The sequence below is a fragment of the Natator depressus genome, chromosome 2 (genome assembly GCF_965152275.1).
Source record: "Natator depressus isolate rNatDep1 chromosome 2, rNatDep2.hap1, whole genome shotgun sequence".
NCBI classification, from domain to species: domain Eukaryota; kingdom Metazoa; phylum Chordata; order Testudines; family Cheloniidae; genus Natator; species Natator depressus.
The window spans coordinates 1,032,589-1,045,795 of NC_134235.1; the positions used below are offsets into that span (position 1 = coordinate 1,032,589).

The 13,207-nt window shown below is 60.6% G+C and overlaps 1 protein-coding gene across 3 annotated transcripts in view; it reads right to left on the reverse strand.

The window, feature by feature from the left end:
* Positions 1–1,187: 1,187 nt before the first annotated feature.
* The window catches only part of LOC141981990 (microtubule-actin cross-linking factor 1, isoforms 6/7-like), a 161,935-nt gene continuing 149,915 nt past the window's right edge, over positions 1,188–13,207 (reverse strand). Inside the window, exons 36-40 of one of the 3 annotated variants that reach the window (XM_074943629.1) lie at positions 10,886–10,960; positions 8,982–9,099; positions 7,489–7,673; positions 1,544–1,664; positions 1,188–1,403 (exon numbers count right to left, since the gene is read on the reverse strand). In XM_074943629.1, the coding sequence (XP_074799730.1) occupies positions 1,378–1,403; positions 1,544–1,664; positions 7,489–7,673; positions 8,982–9,099; positions 10,886–10,960 (525 nt within the window). In that variant the 3' untranslated portion in view covers positions 1,188–1,377. The remainder of the gene's footprint in view (positions 1,404–1,543; positions 1,665–7,488; positions 7,674–8,981; positions 9,100–10,885; positions 10,961–13,207) is intronic. The other 2 variants (XM_074943628.1, XM_074943631.1) reach the window with 2 other exon arrangements.

Genomic DNA, 13,207 nt, shown 5'->3' on the forward strand with positions numbered 1-13,207 from the left:
GCTGGCTGTGGGGGCTCCCAGCAGGGGATGCTGGGGGGGGGTCAGGGCAGGAAGGCTGGCTGGGGGTCTCCCAGCAGGGGCTGTGAGGGGTCAGGGCAGGAACGCTGGCTGGGGGGGGGCTCCCAGCAGGGGGCGCTGGGGGGGGCAGGGCAGGAACGCTGGTTGGGGGGGGGCTCCCAGCAGGGGGCGCTGGGGGGGGCAGGGCAGGAACGCTGGCTCGGGGGCTCCCAGCAGGGGCTGTGGGGGGTCAGGGCAGGAACGCTGGTTGGGGGGGGGCTCCCAGCAGGGGGCGCTGGGGGGGGCAGGGCAGGAACGCTGGCTGTGGGGGCTCCCAGCAGGGGATGCTGGGGGGGGGTCAGGGCAGGAAGGCTGGCTGGGGGTCTCCCTGCCGGGGCTGTGGGGGTCAGGGCAGGAACGCTGGCTGGGGGGGGCAGGGCAGGAACGCTGGCTCGGGGGCTCCCAGCGACTGCAGTGGCAGGTTTACCAGTGCAGCACCGGAGCAGAAGATGCCCACGGTGACGGGCTGGTCCTTGCGCATGGTTTTACAGCCCCAGGGATGCTGGGGGCAGAGTCTTCGGGGCCGGGTGAGGTCCCAGGCTCTGTCTCCAGGTGTAGGGGCTGGGGGTGCCTCTGCTGTCACCCTGAGCCATCTCCCCGCTGCACCGGGGGAGCTGGCGAGTGCCCGGAGGGGGCGCAGGCTGGTGTGTTTCACGGGGGTGTTTGCGAATGTCCTGGGCCAGGCCAGCGGCACGACAGATGGACACAGCAGAGCCCTGCCCGCGGGTCCCTCTGGCTTCCTGCCCTGTGAGCCAGGGACGGGCAGAGCCCTCAGCAGAGCACGTGTGCACACGCACACACCCCGAGGCACACCCCCCCAGGTACACACACACACGTGTGCACACGCACACACCCCGAGGCACACCCCCCCCGAGGCATACACACCCACACCCTGATGTACACACACACACGTGTGCACACCTGCAAGGTACACCCACCTGAGCTACACCCACACACTCCCCCGAGGTACAACCCCCAGAGGTGTACACACATGCACCCTGAGGTGCACACGCAGGTACACACACCCTGCAAGGTACACACACCAACACACCCCGCCCCCCGAGGTACATGCCCTCTGAGGCACACGCACCGGTACACCCCCACCCCTGAGGTACACACACACACGCACACACACAGCTCTCTGCTGAAGGGTTGGGCCAGGGTCTTCCATCCTCTCCAGCCTTGGAGCCACATCCCCGGCGTGGAAACGGCTCCGCTGGTGCAGCCATTGGGAAGGGCAGAAAATCCTGAGTGGGGCTCGGCTGTGCCGGGGAGGGCGTCTGCCCTGGTGCAGGGGGGCTGCTCCGATGGGCTGCGCTCTCATGTGGGGGGGCCTTCGGGGGGCTCTGGAAGCAAAGCAGAGAGAGGGCCTGGTCCAAGAGCAGCTTTGGCAGCAGGGACATGCCCACGGGCCGGGGGTGGGAGCCCACCCGGGCCCTCCCGGTGTCCCCGCCCAGGCTGCCGGAGTCTGCTCATGGGCTCTCACCTGGGGGCGCTGCCTCTGTGCTGGTCTGGGGTGCGGAGAAGCTCAGCTCAGCCCCGTCAGCCAGGAGGGAACTGCGGGAACGGGGGCACCGGTCTCCGGAGCGTGTCCGGCGCTGGACAGCCTGGGGCAGAGGAGAGGCGGTTACTCGAGGACACAGCTGGGAAGGAGCTCAGTGCGGGGCTGTGGCCAGGCAGAGCCAGAGTTGGGGAATCCAGCCCTCGTGTGATCATAGAATCATAGAATATCAGGGTTGGAAGGTGTCACGAAGTGGGACTGTTCTTAATGTTTCCTCTGAATAGTGTGGGGGTGCCTCAGTTTCCCCTAGGCAGTTCTTAAGTATCTAGGTGGTGGGAGAAGGGTGTATGATCAATGCAGAGCCCTAGAGGGCAGGTGTGTGCAGGGGTCTGGACACAGACAATGGCCGACACCCTGTTTCCTGGCAACTGATGCCCTGGGCCCTTCCCCCCTGCAAGGTGAGAGCTAAAGGGTTGGAGAACAAAGAAATCCGGTGACCTCCTGGCCCGGGAAAGGGACAAAGCCCAGAGGAGGAGGGGCTGGAGAGAGTTTCAGTTTGGGGCTGGCTGGGACATGGAGTGAAGGGCAGACGTGGTTGTCTGGCTCCCTGCCCCCCAGAATGGACCCAGCTGAGGGGTCCCGTTCTCTGCACCTGCAAGCTCTGTGTTAGACCATGTTCCTGTCGTCTAATAAACCTCTGTTTTCCTGGCTGGCTGAGAGTCCCGTCTGACTGCGGAGTTGGGGGGCAGGACCCTCTGGCTTCCCCAGGACCCTGCCTGGGCGGACTGGCTGTGGGAAGCGCACGGAGGGGCAGAGGAGGCTGAATGCTCCGAGGTCAGACCCAGGAAGGTGGAAGCCGGGTGAGCTGTGTGTCCTGCAGACAGGCTGCTCCCCGAGAGGAGACTTCCCCAGAGTCCTGCCTGGCTTCATGGGGAGCAGTTCCAGAGCATCGCCCAGGGACTCCGTGACAACTCGTGGCAGCGGTGGGATGTACTGCACCCCATGAATGGCACTTCCTGCAGTAAGTGATGGGGGAGCAGTAAAACGAAGGGGAATTGACGAGGACCAGGCGTGCTGAAGGCTCAGAGAGGAGCGGTTTCGGGGGGCAGTTAACCCCTGGGAGTGTGTGACCAGTGAGAAGGACTGTGCAGTAATGGGGTCCCCCCTGGAGACTGCGATGAGCAGGCTCAGGGGCAGAGGAGCCTGCGGCTTGGCCCTGGGAGAGAGAAGGACTCTTTGCAGTAACAGGGTCCCCCTGGGGATTGCAGCGAGCGGTCCAAGGGGCGGAGGAGTCTGCAGCTCGACCCTGGCAAAGAGGTGGTGACCTTGAGAAGGGCTGGCACACTAGGGGTACTCCCTGGAAACCGTGGGGAGCTGAGAGCACACAGGCCTGTGAGTCCACAACAACCTGGGAAGAGCGGAGTGATGGCCTGTCACTGTCTCCTTAAGAAGGGCATTGTAACCCTGTGCAGAAAGAGAGGGTTGAGCATTGGAAAGTTCACCAAAGCAGAGTTAATCGTGCAGCTGGAGGAGGATGACCGCTCTAAGGGACAGATTCCTGACCCCAAATGGGGCTATAGCAGGATCTGGGAGCAGCTGGAGTGGGAGCCAGGCACCCCTAAGACTCCTGTACCCGACCAGACGAGGGTCTTCACGATCGGGTTCCCCATCCGGGGATCGGAGATGGACGGGATTGGAGCTGAGTCTGAAGGAGCAAGAGGACTGTGAGAGACAGCGAGAGCCCGAGAAAGAGCTGCAGAAGCAGCAGCAGCATGAACTGGCGGTGGGGGAGCGGAGAGGCCTAGGGGACCTCCCCGGGGTGAGTGGGGATAGACCCCGGGGGGCCAGTTCCGCAGGGAACCTCGAGACTAAATTGCTGCCCCTGGTTAAGGAGGGGGGGGATGTGGATGCCACCTCACTGCCTTTGAGCAGGCTGGAGATTTGAACCAGGGGGACCCTGCGGAAAAGCCCCGGTGTCTAGCTCCCTTGCTGGGTCCCAAGGCCACAGACTCCGTCAGCCAGATGGGTGGGGAGGTGGACAGGCTCCCACTCCTGACCCCAACCTATATGTCTGTGTGGAGTTTCCTGGGGTCAGGCCCCTCGGACCCCCAGGGGGAGCGGAAGGTGATGGTCAATAGGGAGACATTCCCGGGGTGGCGAGATCCTGGGACAGAGAGAACTGTTGTCAGGCCCTGGGTGGTGCAGCCTCAGATGCTGAGGGGCTGGGTGAGCAGGGTGAGGGTCCCAGGGACGAAGCCCCTCGCCCTGCCTATGGCCCAGATCCCTGTGCAGACCCAGGAGGGGTGGGGCTGGCTGGTCGTTGGGGTTCTCCAGGATACCAGCTGCGAGACCCTGTTGTGGGGTGACTGTCTCTCTTTGGGACAGGATCCAGGCCCTGCTCCGGTAACTGCCGAGGGTTTGAATTTGAATCCAGGGAACCAATCGGTGCAGAGGGAAATGGTCAGTGAAAATGCAGATGACCTGGCTGGCAGCGGGGAGGAGCCGCTAGGCTCAGGCTACCTGCCTGCCTGTAACCAGACCCCTGGGGCTCCCCGCCCCCCTGCACACCGGAGAGGGGGCTCAGGCTGGCTCTGATGCAGTGAGGAAAGCAGCGAGCTCACTGCCTACCCCACTGGGACAGTAAGGGCAGCGCTGAGCACAGTGGGAGCTGAGACCCCAGCTGAGTGGGGGGAGACACAGGCAGGGCAGGGGATCTGTTGGGAGTGGCAAGGTGCTTGGTAAGGAAAATCTGAATGAGCCTAGGCAGCCTTGTGAGCTGATGGCTTTGTCTAGTCAGCAGAATGGGAAGGCGAGGAGAGTGGAAGATGAGTGTCCCTGGACCTTACCTGTTAGCTGGGTGGAGAATTGTGACAGGGAAGGAAACGTGCCTGTGTCTGTCAGGGGTATTGACTTGCCTATGGAGGGAGCTACCCTGATCTCCAAGCAGTTGTCTGTGACCAGCCTTGTGTGCTGGGACAAGGGGAATGAGATCCCAACCTGGGTGTCCGGTAAAGGAGAAAGTGTGTCCGGCTCTTCTTTGTCTGTGGAGCAGACGGAAGGGGCCTTTCAGCCTGTGATGGTTGAGGATAGTGCAGTTGTCTCAGAGCTGGTTCTGGATTCAGCTAAAGCCCAAAAAGGGAAGGGCCCTAAGTGTGTGTCTGCTCGGGAGAATGGCCCTGTAACTAGGTCGCATCCAGTTAGTGTCTATGTAAAATCCCAGAGACCAGACAATTTGGGTGCTTGTATTTTGCCTGTTGCTAGTGTGTGGGTGGGAAAGGGTGTCGCAACTCTGTCTAATCAGGGTGAGATCCTAGCCAGGGCACAAGGAGAGCATGAAGGTGATGTGATTGTGTTACCTACTGAGGGTGTGGAAACCTGTCGCAAGAAGGAAAAGATTCCTGAACTTGTGCGTGGCAAAGGGAAGGCGAATGCTTCTGACCTTTTATCTAGGAAGTCTGTCAGTTTGTCCGAAAGGGGATTGTGTAGGAATCCGCCGGATGGGCCAGAGGTAATTCTGTATGTAAGGGAGACCCAGAAAGAGTCTGTTGTTGCTCAGGAAAGTGTTCCTCTAGAGCAAGCCCTAGGTAAAGAGGGTAAGAGCAGAATTTCTGTGAGGGGTGAATTGTTGCATAGAAAAGCCCCTCAGAAAAGGAATCCTCATGGAGTCTTTGCAAGCAGTTTACTGCAACTGAAGGGTGTGAAAGTGATTTAATCAAGAAAGTTTCAGTTCCTAACAGCCAGAAATTTTCTGTTGTGAATGGATCCACTGACTTTCCTGTTGAAGGATCCAGTGAGGATAGCTTTGAGAAGGTCTCAGATGAAGTGGAAGCTGTTAAGAAAGGTAAACAGTCCTATAACCAAGTGGCTGTGTTTGGCCAGCTTGTTGGGGAGACAAGGTTGTTGAGAAAGGGATGTCTCCATGCTAGTTCTGTAAGTGACCAGTATGTGGCCCAGGTCAAGATGGGGGCTCTTAACCAAGAGAGCCCGAATTGCAGCCCTCCAGACCGGAGCGCTGGGAGAAGACCCGATCTCAGTTTGATCCCCGGGGGTTTTGGGGTGGCCAAAGGGCACGGGCCGCATAAACCTTCCCACATGCGGCATGCGAGTGCTATCGACCATCCCCGTCCTAAGGGAGGGCATGAAACTGGAAGCACCTGGTGTAACTCCCACCAAGGAATGGGAGAGATGCTGGGGCATCCATGGGAACGTTGGTGGCTTCGAACTTCCCCAGGTCATCGGGTAAAGTGACTCCACTCAGTTCGGTATCGAAGGGGGGAGAGATGTGATTAAGTGGGACTGTTCTTAATGTTTCCTCTGAATAGTGTGGGGGTGCCTCAGTTTCCCCTAGGCAGTTCTTAAGTATCTAGGTGGTGGGGTAAGGGTGTATGATCATTGCAGAGCCCTAGAGGGCAGGTGTGTGCAGGGGTCTGGACACAGACAATGGCCGACACCCTGTTTCCTGGCAACTGATGGCCTGGGCCCTTCCCCCCTGCAAGGTGAGAGCTAAAGGGTTGGAGAACAAAGGAATCCGGTGACCTCCTGGCCCGGGAAAGGGGAAAGCCCAGAGGAGGAGGGGCTGGAGGGAGTTTCAGTTTGGGGCTGGCTGGGACATGGAGTGAAGGGCAGACGGGGTTGTCTGGCTCCCTGCCCCCCAAAATGGACCCAGCTGAGGGGTCCTGTTCTCTGCACCTGCAAGCTCTGTTTTAGACCATGTTCCTGTCGTCTAATAAACCTTCTGTTTTACTGGCTGGCTGAGAGTCCCGTCTGACTGCGGAGTTGGGGGGCAGGACCCTCTGGCTTCCCCAGGACCCCGCCTGGGCGGACTCGCTGTGGGAAGCACACGGAGGGGCAGAGGAGGCTGAATGCTCCGAGGTCAGACCCAGGAAGGTGGAAGCTGGGTGAGCTGTGTGTCCTGCAGACAGGCTGCTCACAGAAAGGCGACTGCCCCAGAGTCCTGACTGGCTTCATGGGGAGCAGTTCCAGAGCATCGCCCGGGGACGCCGTGACAGAAGGGACCTCAGGAGGTCATCTAGTCCCACCACCTGCTCAAAGCAGGACCAATCCCCAACTAAACCAACCAGCCAGGGCTTTGTCAAGCCTGACCTTAAAAACCTCTAAGGAAGGAGATTCCACCACCTCCCTAGGTAACGCATTCCAGTGTTTCACCACCCTCCTAGTGAAAAAGTTTTTCCGAATATCCAACCTAAACCTCCCCCACAGCAACTTGAGACCATTACTCCTTGTTCTGTCATCTGCCACCATTGAGAACAGTCTAGAACCATCCTCTTTGGAACCCCCCTTCAGGTAGTTGAAAGCAGCTATCAAATCCCCCTCATTCTTCTCTTCCGCAGACTAAACAATCCCAGTTCCCTCAGCCTCTCCTCATAAGTCATGTGTTCCAGACCCCTAATCATTTTTGTTGCCCTCCGCTGGACTCTTTCCAATTTTTCCACATCCTTCTTGTAGTGTGGGGCCCAAAACTGGACACAGTACTCCAGATGAGGCCTCACCAGTGTCGAATAGAGGGGAACGATCACGTCCCTCCATCTGCTGGCAATGCCCCGACTTATACAGCCCAAAATGCCATTAGCCTTCTTGGCAACAAGGGCACACTGCTGACTCATATCCAGCTTCTCGTCCGCTGTCACCCCTAGGTCCTTTTCTGCAGAACTGCTGTCGAGCCACTCGGTCCCTGGTCTGTAACGGTGCATGGGATTCTTCCGTCCTAAGTGCAGGACTCTGCAGTTGTCCTTGTTGAACCTCATCAGATTTCTTTTGGCCCAATCCTCTAATCCCAGGCTCCCAGGCCCCAGGCTCCTCCCGCCTGGGGGAGAGTCCCTGTGGGGCCCTGCCCTGCCTTGCAGGGGGCACACGCTGCCATGGGTCCCCCTCCCGTCACTCCCTGGGCTCCCCGGCCCGGCGGTTCTCACCTTCCTGGCCAGGGGGCTGCTGGGGGCTGAGGCGCTGCTGTAGAGGCTGAGGCTGGAGTTGGAGCGGCTGGGGGACAGCACTTTGGAGGGGGGGGCTGACTGGCTGCCGGCACAGGCGGCTGCGGCCCCGAAGGCGTCTGGGGACAGGTATTTCTCATTGATCTTCAGGTTGGTCCGTCCCTTCACTGCGCAGGGGAGACAGACACGGTGAGCGAGAGGTGCGGGCATGGGCAGCAGCTGCCCACCCGCAGGGCCATGCTGAGCGCCAGGCGTGGGCGCAAAGGGCCTGGCCAAACTGCAGCGTGCCAGGGAAGCGGGCAGAGGTGCCTGTCAGGGACTCACCAGGGCTAACAGCTGCCCTGGGCCCTGGCTGGGTCTCCCAGTGGGGCAGCCACAGCTGGGATGAACTGCTGCCCAGCGGATTATGCCCAGGGGACCAGCTGGGTGCAGTTTGGGCTGCAGATTCTATGAGACGTGAATTCTAGCAAGGTCGAGAGGATAAAACGGGGTTCTCTCCCCAGCTCTGGGAGGCGCGGGGGTTACGGCTGGGGGCCGGGACTCCTGGGTTCTCTCCCCGGCTCTGGGAGGCCTGGGGAGGCCAAGCACAGACGCCAAGCACAGACACCGAGCCCCACACTCGCCCTCGCTCCAGGCTCCCCAGCTCTGGCCATTCTGCGGGCAGCTCAGTCTCACCCCGCGGGGCGTGCGGGAGCTCGGGCCCACCTACCCCTGCCCTGCTCAGCCAGTCAGTGAAGCCCCCACCCCGGAGCCCCACAGGGTCGGGGGTGAAACCCTGCTAGTCTCAGCCAGTTCCCCTTCCCCTGCTGCTTCCTGGGGGCTCCAGCTCAGCCGCACACGTGGGGCCCCCGAGAGCAGCCCTGGATGGGCCAGGACTCCCCAGAGGGCCCTGCCCCCCGAGCCTGGGTCCCCTCCTCTCACTACTGGGCCAGGTGACCTGCGGGTTAGCAGGGAGGCCGGGGACTCAAGCGTTTAGGGCACGTGTAATGGAGCTGGGGGGCTGGCGAGGGGCCCTGGGGGCTGCACAGAAGGTCTGGTCCTTGGGGGGCAATGGCAGCGGAGCAAGCCAGGCTGTGCAGGGCCCACCCAGGCACTGCTGTGAGAAGGATGCAGGGGGCCCATGGCAGGGGCCCCCATCATGCCCTGAGCCCTGTGGACAGGCCCGGACTGGAGTGGGAAATGCAGAGGCCGTCGGCAGCCGGGAGCTGAGCAGGGCTCTCTGTGCACCCGGGAGGCCACAGGGCCTTTTGCAGCCCCCGTGCTCCCTGAAGGCAGCCCAGCCCTCGACCCACAGGAAAACCAGCCCCCGGGGCAGGGGACAGCCTGAGCCGTTTCCAGGCCACCAGCTGGCGGGCAACCGCACCCGCAGGCACAGGGCGAAGGGGTATTCCCCTCGCTGAGCCCCCAGGCCCCCCAGGGCCCCCGGCTCTGCCCCACGTGCTGCAGGGAGCCCAGGCCCCGCCCGCGCCGCCTACCTCGGCAAGGGTCGTTCTTCACCAGGAACTCATCGAGCGCGATCCAGCCTCCCCCCACTCTCACCATCAAGGTGCTGCGCAGGATCCGCACCATGCGCAGCTGCTGCGACTCCCCGAACTGCGGAGGCAAAGCACGGGGGCAGCGTGAGGCACCCCGCAGCAAGGACGCGGCCCCCGGCAGGGCTCGCTGCGTCGCGCCCGAGCCCCCTCCCAGCCTGGCGCCAGGGCCTGGCCCGAGGGGAGCAGCAGGGTGACCAGACAGCAGGGCGACCAGTCGGGTCGGGGGGGGGTGGGTAATCGGCCCCTATATGAGACAAAGGCCCGAATATTGGGACTGTCCCTGGTCACCCTAGTCGTAGGACCTACAGCCCCTTGTGCTCCAGAGGCAGCCAGCCGGCCAGGGCACGGGCCGCTGCCGGGGCAGGGGTCTGCAGGGGCTGTGCTGGGCAGGGCTAGGGTGATCCAGCACCCACACAGGTTGGGACACCGGTGAGGAGACAAATTATCATGGACCCTCTCCAAACCCCCAGCCCCTGGTGCTGGCACAGACCCAGTCTCTGGCTGCTGCCAGGCCAAACGCCTTCTCCAGCCAGTTATAGACGCTGGAATGAGGCTTCACCACAGGAGCTGGTTCCCCCAATGAGGGGGAGCCACGGCCTGGCTGTGCTGATGTGGGAGAGAGGCCCCTCTGTACTGACCTGGGGAACTGTGGCCCCTCTGTACTGATGGGGTGTGACGTTATTGACTGAACTGGGACCGTATAGAACATGGTTGCAACCAAGGTCCTGTAGTGGCACCAAAAGGGGTCAAATGAGGTGTCTAAGACAAGGTGATGGTTTGCTGGTTAGGATGATGCTGTCTGTGTGTGTGTCTCATTTTTGTAGTTGAAGTTATGAATATTGGCTCTGTACTGTCTGTATTTCAAACTTCTGCTCTGCTTCTGGGGGACACCCCAGACAAGTTGGTGTCAGCTCTGCCTAGCCTGCTGGGTGGCCCATTAAGGACCATCCGCTACACAACTGACCCATTGAGAGAAGGCAGACACCCCTGGGGACTCAGCCAGGTGTGCAGGGACCTGCCTGTGGACAGAAGTTTGAGGTGTTTCCAGGCCATGGGATGGGCAGCTTGTCTTTGGGACACAGAAAGCAGAGACCACATGGCAAGAGACTATACAAAGCTGCGGCAGCTCCTCCATCTTGTCTTCAGTCCTGCTTCCTACCTCTGGAGGGACTTGGCTGCACTGAAGCTTTGAACCAAGGACTGAAAGACCCATCCCAGCTGGGGATCATAGAATCATAGAATATCAGGGTTGGAAGGGACCTCAGGAGGTATAACCATCTGTCCCCATAACGAGGGGCACGGGTGGCGATACTGGGAAATTGGAGCGCCTAAGGGAACTGCTGGTGTGACGTGTGATTAGCCAGTGGGGTGAGACCAAAGTCCTCTCTGTCTGGCTGGTTTGGTTTGCCTTGGTGTGCACGGGAACCCCAGCTGGGGCTGTGACTGCCCTGCTCTCTGCTATTGGTCCTGAACTGACACTCTCAGTTGGGTCCTGCCAGAACCAGCAAAGTTACATGGGGGGAGCCGTGGCCCCGCTGTACTGATGCGGTGGGGGGAGCCGCAGCATCTCCGTACTGACCTGGGGGAGCTGTAGTCTCTCTGTACTGTCTGGGCACCTCACCAGGCTGCTGTCTGGGGCCCAAAGGGCAGGGAGGACTCAGCCCCAAGTCTCAGCTCTGGCCAAGCGGGGAACCTCTCCCAGCTCCCCGGCAGAGAGGGGTCAGGGCTGAGGGAGACTCAGGATAAGCGCGGTGTCCCTGCTCGTGGACCCAGGTGTCCAAGCGGGCAGGGACATGCCAGGCTGCGGCAGTCCCATCTCGCCGAGGGCAGGGGGTGGTACTTACCCGGTACCGATTGGCACTGATTTGCTCCACCTGGAAGCGCTTGGCACAGTTGCACTGGGCCACCTGCCGGTTTACCTGGAACACAGCACAAGGTCCTGGGCAGTGTGAGGCCTGTGACCGCCCAGCGCGGCTTCCAAAGGCTGGGACTCCATGAGCTGCCTGACAGCCTGGAGAGACCCCTCCCGCCCCCAGCATCTGCCCTTCCTCCCTCCATCATCTGCCCCACCTGCTGTGAGCCCTGGGCCCTGCACCGGTCTGCAAGCTGCCCAGCCCTGGTGTGGCCCTCACAGATGCCAGGGTGAAAGGGCAGGAACAGCTCCAGCCTGTGAGCCAGCCCCGATTCAACCCATCAGCCAGATGGAGCAGGACGGCTGTGGCTGGCACCCTCCCGCCCATGTACCCTGTGTCAGGGTGGGCTGGGATGGTGATATCACAGGGAGTGACTACGGCAAAGGGCACCTGCAGCCCCCCCATCCCCCCATTTCTGATTTTTTCCTCCCCCAGGCTCTGAGGGAGGCACAATTCATAGCTCCAGGCAAGGGAGGCCGTTAGAGTATCTCGTCTGAGCTCCTACGTAGAGCAGGCCAGCGACCCCTGGGCTGAGCCCCGCGGCTTGTGCTTGGCTAAAGCATGTTCCAGCCAGGCTGGACTGGAGGCCTCCAGAGCGGGAGAGCCCACCCCGACGCTTGGCAAATTGTTCCATGGCTAACCACCCCCCTGTTAAAAACCTGCCCCTCTTTGCCTGGCTGAATTGGTTCAGCTTCCAGCCGGTGCCTCTTTCTCGGGCCTTTTTCTGGTAAAGAGCCAGCTGCTGTCAGCACTCTCCTCTCCCCTTGCAGGCTGCGAGCACGGCACCTCCCCGCCGGTCTCTCAAGCCAGCGGAGGGAGCGCTTTGAGGCTGTCGCTGGCAGCCCTGGAGTTCTGTCTGTGGCTCTCCAGCGTTACGGCCTCCTGTTTCCAGTGCGGAGCCCAGGGCAGGACGCAGAATCCCAGTAAGGGCTCGGCAGTGCTGCACACTGAGGTCGTCACCTTCCTGCTCCCCCTCTCTATTCCCCTGCGCACACATCCTGGGATCATATCACCCGGCTGGCCCCAGGGCTGCGCCAGGAGCTGTGCCACAAGCCCTCAGTCCTTTGCAGGGTCCCTGCATTGGAATCCAGCCCCCATGCGGTGCCACCTATGGCTTTGTTGCTAGATGTCTGACCTTGCATTTCACTGTGTCCAAACACGCCCTGTCCAAATGAGCCCCCGTCCCAGGCGATCCAGCTCACCCTGTGACCAGTTCCCGGCATTATTCGCCCTCCGCCAATATCTGTCTTCAGCGCTTAGCCAAGCGGTTGGCTGGAGTGATCATTCACCATTTGGGCCGTTCCTGCGCGGCCACACGTGTTTGATGGCCCAAGAGTCCAAAACGGAACAGACTTGATGAACCCGGTAATAGGGGGTCTGCCTCTGTGCCACCTGCAGCCCTCAGGTGGTGGCATTTTATCCGAGCCACCCGGAGAATGATGTTGCTGGAATGTCTTGTGGCATTCTCGTGACATGTCCGAAAAGCATAAGACGCTGTCTGCGGACAATGGCCCCGGGAGTCTGCAGACCAGAGCGACCATAAACATCTGCATTACAGGTGAAGTCATCCCACTTTATGCCCAATATACAACGCTGGCATGTTGTGTGGAAAGCCTCCAGCTTTGCCCAGTCTGAGCAGCACAGCGTCCACATTTGGCAGCCGGACAACGGTACGGAGAGGATATAACTCAAATAGATCCTGAACTTGATTGTTGTGCTGGGATGATGCTAATTCCATATTTGTTGTAAATGACACTGCGATGCCAATCCGATGGGGAACCTCCATGTGAGAGCTGGAGGAACTGGTGAGTATAGAACCCAAATAGCAAAAGCTGGAGACTGCTTCGACAGTTTTGTTATGCAGAGATTGGAGTTGCGGGTGGACCTGGTCCCAGATTTTGCAGCTTTGTCTTTGACCACGAAACATGGAGGCCAATCTTAGCCGACTCCCCCTGAGTCCAACCTGTACTGCATCGTGGTGCAGGGAGTGTAACATCTGAAGTAGGGGATCGCTGCTTGGAGCTACGCCATCAACAAGGAAGGCTTGTCTGAAATATCACCCTGGGCATTGCACGAGGTGGACAGTCCAGCGTGAGCCCTGGACATGATGGCTAACACCGGCGCCGAAGATGCAGGGCAGCAGCTGCCCCTCGCTATCTGAGGTGAGGAACGTCACTGAGAAAGACTCAATGGCTTGGGTCGCACAGCATGAAGCCAGTGCTGGTAGCCCAGGGAAAGGGCCACGTTACCGCG